Source organism: Choloepus didactylus, chromosome 4 (genome assembly GCF_015220235.1).
Source record: "Choloepus didactylus isolate mChoDid1 chromosome 4, mChoDid1.pri, whole genome shotgun sequence".
NCBI lineage: Eukaryota > Metazoa > Chordata > Mammalia > Pilosa > Megalonychidae > Choloepus > Choloepus didactylus.
In genome coordinates, this window is record NC_051310.1 from 147,381,249 (window position 1) to 147,391,238 (window position 9,990).

At 47.7% G+C, this 9,990-nt stretch overlaps 1 protein-coding gene across 1 annotated transcript; it reads left to right on the top strand.

Annotated features, from left to right (window-relative positions):
* Window positions 1-1,080: 1,080 nt before the first annotated feature.
* Window positions 1,081-9,048, top strand: GREM1 (gremlin 1, DAN family BMP antagonist). Its single transcript, XM_037835438.1, has 2 exons — window positions 1,081-1,222; window positions 7,669-9,048. The coding sequence occupies exon 2, from the start codon at window positions 7,670-7,672 to the stop codon at window positions 8,222-8,224; it is 555 nt and encodes a 184-aa protein (XP_037691366.1). The 5' UTR covers window positions 1,081-1,222; window position 7,669; the 3' UTR covers window positions 8,225-9,048.
* Window positions 9,049-9,990: the final 942 nt, after the last annotated feature.

Consider the following 9,990-nt stretch of genomic DNA (forward strand, 5'->3'; position numbering starts at 1 on the left):
AAACATACGGCCTCTTTGAGGAACCAATTTTCAAGCGAAGAGAACAAATCAAAGTGTTCACTCATCTTTCGAAAACTATTTACACGCTTAGTATGCTCTCCACTATTCATCGGGCTCTTAGTAATGAACACAGAATGTGACACCGGGTTTTCACGTTCGTAGGTTTTTGTCTTAAATTTCTGGAGAGTTATTTCCTCGCTTGACATTTTATTTGCCTGGTTTACTCATCTTTAACATGCTACAGAAAAACCCCTTCTCTCCTAGCGACTGTTCTCTTTCTTTTTAAGATCGCTCAGGAATGGAAACCTTGACTTTTGAAAGTCCTTTTAGGTCTGTTCTCCCCCCACCCCCCTTACTGCCCTCCGTTCACTCCCAGCCGAGGCCGCAGGCAACTGAGCTGCAAAAACCCGTGGCGGGCGAGGAGAGGAGGGTGTCATATTGGCGACAGGGCTCCTGCTGGCGGCGGGCGAGCCCGCCGGGGTTAACGGGGGCGCCGGGGTCAGCGCCCTCGAAGTTGGGGCCTTGGCCTGAGCCGCGCCGGAGCTGCAGCAACCGCTAGACCACAGAGCCGCGCAGCTCGGCTCCCCCCAGGGCGGAAGGAATCGCCTGCTCTGTCGCGATCCCTCTGGGATCTTACTCTGCAGCGCACTCTCCGCGACAGAGTGCGTCGTGGGGCCGACGCAGCGAAGTGGAGCGGGCGAGAGGAAAAGCCCGGGCCTGAGGCGGAGAAGGAATGAGGGGCCGGGAGCCGGGGGGATTTCCTCCTGCGCTTCCCCCTCCAACAGGAGCGGAAAATGTGATTTGCTGTGCATTCCAGTCGCGGTTCCCTGGGGTGACCTCTCCCAGCCGTCCCGGGCGGGGGGAGCAGACAAAGAGGCGAGGCGGGCGGAGAGGGGACCCCGCGGGGAGGCAGGAGGGGTGCGGAGGGCGGGGGCAGTACCGGGAAAGGGGGCGGATAGCGGGTCCAGCGGCGGCGGCGGCGGCGCCTGGCCAATGGAGAGGCGCGGCTCCAGGCGCAGCGCTCGGCCGCCAGCATTTAAACCCGAGACGGCGCGATGCCCGGCACTCGGTGCGCCCTTCGCGGACCGGGCAACCCAGCGCGCAGCGGGAGCATCGTTCGCTGTCCGGCTGACCCCGCGCCGAGTCCGGGCGGCTTGGGCCGCGGCCACACGCAGCGCCACGCGTTGAGAGTGCAGGTCCCGAAGACTCGCTGCACTGACAGGTGAGAGAGGAGGCGCCCGGCAGCTGTTGGGTGTGTGCTGGGGGTTGGGGGGGGTCCTGCGCCTCGCTCGGTGCAGAAGCGCGGCCACCCTCCGTGCGTGCAAGCCGAGGCCCTGCGGGCGGCATCGCTGCGTCCTGCCTGCCGAGGTCGCGGCTGCAGTGACCCGCCGCACTCGGTCTGCAGGGAAAGGCAGGGATAGAGTCTATCAAGAAGAGGCGGGATGACCCCCGCATCCCATTTCCACCTCCGGGAGCCCCGTTAACACTAGCCAAATAGCGGAAGGAGCGGAGACCTGCGGCTTGGTCGCAGACGGCGCCGCAAGTTGAGCGGAAGGGATCCCAAGTGTTTGAGGTGCTGCCCGGAGTCTGGGGGTGTCTCAGGTCGCCCGGCGGAGTACGGCGAATGATCCTGCTGCGGGCTAGAGGATTTGAATTCGGTGTAGGCCGGAGGTGAGGTGGAGACGCGGGCAAGAGCGTGCGGTAAAGAGAGGAAACGCCGGCTTTGACGGCTGCGGAACGCCGAGGGTCGGGTAACTAGACGGCAGCATAAAGGCGAGCGGCCTAGACGCAGGGTCCTGCGAGCCCGCAAGCTCACTTCGCGGACACCGCACGCACCCACGTGCTGGCTGCTCACACGCGGCGCTCCGCTACCTCTTCCCGACTCTGCCTGCCCGGCGCGCGCCTCGGCTGAACCACGTCGGGAAAACCACGTCCAGGCTCCGGGAGGCGACAATGGCCAGATCCGCCTTCTGGGGGTAACTTAATCTGTGTCCCAGACGCCCCTGCCTCCTCAGTGACGAACGATGCGGGACTGGCGGCGGGGATCCGTTCCCGGCTGGGACACTCAGGTGTCTCCCCCGCCGCCTCGCTCACGCCACTGACCCCTCCGCAGTTCGCATAGCAAGGCCAGGGGGCCTTCGGAGCTGTCACTTCGCCAGTCGGAGTTGTTTGTCGACTTCAGGCTTGGGGAGCGCAGACGCGCCACTCGCTTTTGCGTGCCATGGTCTTCCGACCCCATTTCTGCCTTAGGGGAGCCCCAGTCGGGCGTTTCTCCGCGCCGGGGTCTGGCGACGGTCCCCAGCCTAGGCGGCGGGTGGACTGAAGGTGATCAGCTTCTGCCGCCAAGCCCTACTTCCGCGCTAGCTCGAATGCGCTCCCGAGCCGAGCCCGGCTGCCGCCTTTTCTACGTCGGCAGGCTCGGAATCCGGGTTCTTTTAGACAGAAACTTCACTTCAAATTAGGGATTAAAATCGCTTCTTACACGGTCAGGGACAGAGAGGCGACCGTCAGTAGTAATTGGATCTCCTGCTAGAAAGCGCAAATCCGAGCGGTGTGCGCGTCTGTTTATGTTCCCCTTAGAGATGGTGCCAGGACACGAGTTGATTAAAGTAATCTATTGTGTTAAGTGGGTCACCAGGGTTTTAAGCTGTCCCAGGGCCCCCAGAGTGGTGGCTTCCTTCTGGCTGTACACACAAGTTAAATAAATAGCGGAGAAGAGGTTAAGATAACCCCGATTCCAGGGTGAGGAGTCTTCTTTCACCCCTAGGGCATTTCCCCCCTCCTTCCCTTCTCTTTTTTGGAAGAGGCTGGAGGCTGGGGAAATTGAAGGATGGTTTTTTCCAAAGCAACGGAGGAAAGATCTTAAGAAAACAACAGATTCTCATCTTCCCCTCAATTCGACAACAGTAGGTGACTTGATTACTGTCATTGGATAAACTGTGCTGAGGAATTGTTAGTATTAACTAATTATTTAAGTGTTCTTTAGAACTATAGTTTTGTGTGTGTGTGTGTGTGTGTGTGTGTGTGTGTGTGTGTGTGTGTGTGTGTGTGTGTGTTTAACCTCCAGGTCACTGTAGGAATTAGAGTCCTTTGTAAACCTTGTAATTTCACAGGTTTCCTATTTTCTTAAAAGTTCATTCTGAGTGAAATGTTTTGGTAACCCACCATCTGTAGGAAATCCAGGTTGGCTAATGTAGTCTCTGTATGAGTGGTTTTTACGAGGAAGAATAGAAACCTTTTATGCCCCCCACCCCTATCTGTGAATGAGACCCGCCTGCCTGATTTCTAAACTGAAGCAGTTAATGATGATGCCTTAATGGTCAAGTATTAAAAGTGATCAAATGCAAATAAATTTATGCCACAGGCCCCCCTCCCAAGAAAGTCTTGCTGACAGGAAAACTACAACAGAGAGTAAAAAACAGACAGGAAAACCTAAACCTTCTATGTAAAGGAAAGGGGGCAGGGGCAGGGGAGTGACTGCAGCATCTAATTGAAAGGCACAGATTAGACAAGTGTTACCAGTCCATGTGCAAGGAATTTTCTTTCGTTTTAACAAGTGTCCTTAGAAATGCAAAGTACAACAGGAATCCTTGGGAGAAGAGAAGTCTTTTTCACATGTGAAAATGAAGATACAACACAGATTATTATTTGATTTACAATATTCTTCAAACCCTACTGCATGTTAAATACAAGGGACTGGGTGTTAATAGAATAGTGGTTAAAGACATGTGCCTTGGGAGTATGACAGAACCAGGTTCAAATCCTTGCTCTCCCACTTATGAGCTGTGTGACCCAGGACAGATTCCTAAATTCTCTCGGTCTGGATTACCCAACTGGTAATATTACCAATATTATCTCTCTCAGAAGAGATAGTTATTAAAAAATAAATGAGAAAAATAAATGAGAAAATGAGAAAAATAAATGAGAAAATTCCATCAGAATTTTTGAGCCCGACATAGTAAAGGCTCAAAAATAAAAGTTAGTTCTGTTGTTCTTGGTGGTATTGGTAGAAATGGTAGTGGTATATGGCACCATGATGTATCTTAGGGTCATTCTGAAATTGAATCCTAAATCTCACACACAGAGACTAACACATCTTTCACTATAATACAGAGTTATAAGCTGCTTAACAATAGCAGTGTACAGTGGACATTTAATATGTACCTTCTAACTCATTTCCTGTTGACCTTAAGAATTGTATACAATCAGTAACTTCATTAAAAATCGTCCCAGGAGCTCTAGAGCTCCTGAGATATTTAACCACCAGATGGTCTCCTCCCTGTATTACTCCATGTTGGGCCCCAGCCTCATTTACCCTGAATGGTCTTCAGAATCGGGCAGTTGTAGTTAGGGTACTTGGGGATGAGAGTTTATTCTTCACAAGTGTTCCAATCTTTTCTTATCTCCTTGGTATGACTTGTCTGGGAAAGAAAAAATTAATTCAGTCTGTTTTAAAGAAATTGTCCACTCAATTTATAACATTGATTATTTATCTTATAAAATTTAAAGATCAAATTGAAAGCAAACTATATAATGAATCCTATCTATGTATACTTTGCCCTCCTCAAAGATTTATTCCTGGGAAAAAGAAACAGATTATTCCGAAATCTTGCCTATTTAGAACATTTGCTGTCACTTCCATTATTTTTTATACTGAGAGAATAATTTGATGTCATGCCTGTTTAATGGCTTTCTAAAACTTGATTCATTAGGAGGAATTAACCAGAAGTTCAGGCACAGACATCTGGCTTCCTGATCATTGTCTCTTCACTATAATTCCCATTCAAAACTCCATTTAATTGATTATAAGCAGGTTAGAGAGCTGAAATGAGAAATATGGTGAGAATGGTGTGGAAAGGAGCTGGCCTAAACTTTGCTAGATTCCTTTCTGTGGAGTCAAGAACATTGGAAACAGTTCACACATCCCATTTTTAATTTCTGAGTTCCCCAGAATTAGAAGATCATTTTCTTAGAGCCTTTGTGAGGACTGAAATAAATCACCCTGACCTGCAAAGGACAGAAGTGGTTAATAAGGCTTGTCTTGCCTGCAGATGTTTACTTTTCATCTCTAAGGGAAACTGGAAGGAAAGCCTCAGGAAAAGAAGACCTACTCTGAGAGTATTTGTGTCCTCTGGGGCAAGTAGATTGGAGAGGAGGATAGTTAGTGGTAAAGGCAAAGATGTGGGGTGGGATGAGGCTTGCTGGCAGAGAACAGTTGAAGAGAAAACTCACCATGAATATATGATCACATTACTTGGAGTAGCAGAAATGCATTAAGAGGAAGTTGAAGCAGGGTTTGAAAAGAAGAATAAAACCATCTGCAAAGAAGAATCAAGGGATGTCTTTGTGAGGGCATCAGGATGTGCTCTGGATCCATGACAGACATCATTAACACGACGTGAGTGGGTCATATCATGAATGGAAATTACCATATTTATAACTCAGAGTTGGACATGGATGATAAATCATAGGAAACTAAATGAGGATCAGCATTTGGAATGATTTTTGAATATGGGGCACCCTGCTAGGTGTTGATGTGGCAAAGAATTGGAAGACATAGCGTTGTCCTCAAGGAATTCACATCTTCTTGATTTCCTCCATGTCTGTGATATATACAAAATGCAAATTATTTGATACACTTGGGATTGCCAGACCAAAACAATCCTATTTCCATCACTGAGTAATCAAGACCAGTTGGGGGGTGGGGCAGGGCAGAGTGACTTGAACACATTGAGTTGACAAATCCCTGGTCATTACTAGCTATAGTTCTTATCCCCTTCACTCTTATTCAGGTAGAATATCTAGTGCCCTAGAGCACTGCAGTTCTCTGCAAAGCTGAGGTCTCTGTTGATAGAGATTCTCGAAGTGGCCTTTACTTCTCTCTGAATTACTATTTATAATGTTTAAGAAATTCAAAACCCTCACAATAAGCACTCAAGATCTTTAAAGAGTAGGCTTTTTAAAAAATGAAAAGTCATTTAATAATCTTTTCCAAACCTAATAAATCTTATTTTGAGAAAATTTTAATTTTCTTAGGAAAAAAAGACCAGCCTGCCATTCTAGAACCCCTTGACTTATGAGGTACATGCACTCCCATAGGAACAGCGAGTCTGTCTAAATTAAAAGTGAAAATCACAGTTGGCTAAGTTTGAATTTGCCGCTTTATTGTTGGGTTTCTGCCATAACAAATAAAATAGCTTCAATTAGGAAGTAAAACCCACAGCATTTGGCATGGGACCAGGTAAAAAAAGTCATGGACATTTGGAGTTTTCCTAGAAGAAAAAACACAAGTATTAGGAAGTGCCCTAGGCTGGAAGAAGTTTGCTATCCTGAAGGTCAGAAACCAAATGGATTGCGATTGGGTCTGCCGCTCATTTTTATACGTGAAGGCATTTTAAAAGGCAAAAAGTGGAAACCCTGTAAATGAAGGTGGTCCATAAAAATCATTCATGCAACAAATTTTACTGAGCACTTTCTCTGTGCCAGACATTGAGAATATGGTGATGAATAAGCCCTTGTGAATATCTGACTAGATATTTATTTAAATACATATTTGAAAATGCCAGGAAAGAAAAGTTAAGTATAAAGAGGGTCCGAAGCTGGTTTAGAGAAAGAAAACTGCATTTTGGGGCATATGTTTGAGGGAGGGGACGGTCTAGTGATGTCAGGTGCCAGTAAATACCCATTCCCAGTCAATCTCTGGTTGGCCTCTGAGATAACAGGTGGTGAAGGTCATTTCTGGGAGTGTTGCATTGACCTGGAGGCCATTTTTAGTAGGGATGGGGGAAAACTGTGTGAGTAGGCCTGGGACCTTCTCATGTATGCTCCTTTGAAATGGTCAGTAACCGAATTTTATTTTATATCCTGGTGCCCAATTCAATAAATAACAGAAACTTGTGAAAACTGCTAAAATTCACAATATACTTCCCCGAGAGACTGAATGAGCGTGGCTCAAGTTATCCTGGTCTCTGGAGAAAAACAGCACTGTTTTATAACAGGCCTTTTTTAATAATTGATTTTTTAAAAGACAAAACAAGGAAATTAATGTTGTTGTTGTTCTGGAGGCAGAAAGGCTCTGTTTAAAGAACAGGGATGTCGTAGCATAAACTGACAAAAGCCAGAGAGCCTAGTGTCAGAGGAGGAACTCGATGTCACATCGTCAGGGCCAAACTTGAACTTGCCCCAAAGTATTAGGTTCGTGTTGGAAAGATAGTGTCGTTTAAGGAAATTTTAAACTTAATAGTTGATTTTCTTAATTCCACATTATTCTTATAGTTGAACGGTCTTTACTTGCCAGGGGCAAAGTAAAGACCAAAGAGGTGTGAAAGTAATCTGTCATTGATATAGCAGCAGTTTACTAACTACTGTTGAATAGAAGAATGAATACAGTTATGGGACCACAATACAAAGTCAAAGCCAGGAAGAAATCTCTGTGGAAGCATCAGTGAGGAAGAGAGAGGCCCTGGCTGAATTCAAATATTGGCTCATTAGCTGTGAGATCCTGGGCCAAAGGCATAATAACGGTAAGGGAATAATAGTACCCAATTCACAGAGATATTGTGGGAAGTAAATGAGATATTTTACATAAACGTTTGAAAATGTTTGCTGCTCTTATTAATGCCCTTTTCCATTCTTCCCTTCTCCCCTCCCACTGCTTCCCTCCTTTAGCATGAGCCGCACCGCCTACACCGTGGGAGCCCTGCTTCTCCTCTTGGGGACCCTGCTGCCGGCTGCGGAAGGGAAAAAGAAAGGCTCCCAGGGTGCCATCCCCCCGCCAGACAAGGCGCAGCATAATGACTCGGAGCAGACTCAGTCGCCGCAGCAGCCAGGCTCCAGGAACCGGGGGCGGGGCCAAGGGCGGGGCACCGCCTTGCCCGGGGAGGAGGTGCTCGAGTCCAGCCAGGAGGCCCTGCACGTGACGGAGCGCAAATACCTGAAGCGAGACTGGTGCAAAACTCAGCCGCTTAAGCAGACCGTGCACGAGGAGGGCTGCAACAGCCGCACCATCATCAACCGCTTCTGCTACGGCCAGTGCAACTCCTTCTACATCCCCAGGCACATCCGGAAGGAGGAAGGCTCCTTTCAGTCGTGTTCCTTTTGCAAGCCCAAGAAATTCACCACCATGATGGTCACCCTCAACTGCCCTGACCTACAGCCGCCCACCAAGAAGAAGAGGGTGACACGCGTGAAGCAGTGCCGTTGCATATCCATCGATTTGGATTAAGCTGGGCACACCCAGCCTGTCCTAGGGATGCAGCCCCAGGTGGGCCAGACTTAAAGCAACCTGATTCCTACTTGGCTTAAACCTAGAGGCAAGAACCACCAGGTCGTAGTTTGTATGCATGTGTGTGCATGGGTGCCTGAGGGCTTTCAGAGACACCGAAACGGTCTCTGCTATAGGGCACTTCCTATTATGTAAATGTTTCCGCTTCAGCCAGGGATGGCACGGAAAGCCCACCAGCCCTAAGGCACAGCCAGAGTCGCAGGGCTGTGGTCTGGTTCTGACATTGTCTTTCAGGTGCCCTCCTGGGAACCGGAGAATCTCTATTCTGAATGAGCCTTAATAGAAAAGGCTACTCTGAGGGGGAGAGACCTGTTTTATTGCCGCGTTAGACTTGAAAAAGTTACTTCAACCTGTGCTTGCTTCCTCTCTTTCTCCTCCCTTCCACAATCCATCCCTTTTAGGTTCTTAGTGGCTAATTCAGTGTATTCCCATATCTGCCAAGGTTTCTAAATTAATTCCCTTGACCATGGACATAAATGTTTTCCATTTTGCAGAGACGCTCCAGACTGAGGGAAGCTGGTGTGGCTGAGTACAAGATGGATAGAGGAATACTAGAGGGGGGGATTGAGGGCGGGAACCATTGGGCCCAGCAAAATTCATCAGGGAGATGGGCAGAGGCTTGGCAGGCAACCCTGCAAACACAGGGAGACCCATGCTTCAGCAAAAGTTTTCCCTGGTATTTAGTAGTTCCCCAGTGAATGGGAGAAATGAGACTATTAAAAAAAAAAAAAAAAAAAGCCATTAACTTTGGGTATCCCTGTGATCTGCTGAATTAGCTGTAACCCAACACCAATATTAAGACATAAATATTGACTACTCCTGTTTTCAGAATTAAGTAAATGAGCCAAACCAAAACTGCCCCGCCTGCTTTGTCCCTTGTGGGGGGGTGAGGAGTGGGGGGAGGGGAGGGCAGTGGATGAATTTCAGAATCCCTTTGTATATGCAGGGATGGGGAAAAAGAAAAACCTCTTAAGACAGAAGTCCTAATATCTTTCCTTTTTCTTGGTTATAACCACCTCTTTCCCTGTTTATTATTTCTACATATAGCTTCTGAGAGCCACGACCCTTTATTATAAAGGTTTTGCCTCAGCTGAGAGTACCTGACAGTTAATGAACCAGTCTTAGATGAAAGAATTTAGGACCTGCTGCATTTTAGCTAGGGGTCTATTTTGGGTCTTTTGCTTTAGCCATTGTTAGGAAATTGAGCCAGAGAAAAGAAGAGGAGAATAAAGAAAAAGAGAGGGATTGCCTTTGGCTAAGTAGTAGTTAGCTCTTAATACTGGGAGGAGATGAAGGGGATAAATTGTCCCCTTCTTCGTCCTCTCTTTGAGGGTCTAAGGGGAAGCCCTTGTTCCCAAAACAGAGCTTTGGATGCCTTTTCTGTCCATCTGTCCATCTACTGCTAGTGGGATCCATGTAACATGGTAACCATTCAGTGCCTCTGGTAGGCACTGTCCTCTGACTTGTGCTACTTTCAGTGCCTACTTTGGGTTTATCTACTGGCCAAAATGAAGGGTGGGTGAACCTTACTGCACTTTGGATTTGGTTAACCTGTTCTCTTCAAGTCTTGAGGTCTTTTATGTAAACCCTCCAAATATTCTTTTTGCCTTGTATCTTCTTGGCCTCACTATCCAAGTCACTTGTTGTGTGGGAAACAAACACCTCAGACTTGGGATACAGATGCCCACCAAGGCTCCAGAATTCAA

Coding starts and splice junctions, on each gene's coding strand:
- GREM1 (XM_037835438.1), top strand. CDS start 7,670: ATGAGCCGCACCGCCTACACCGTGGGAGCCCTGCTTCTCCTCTTGGGG.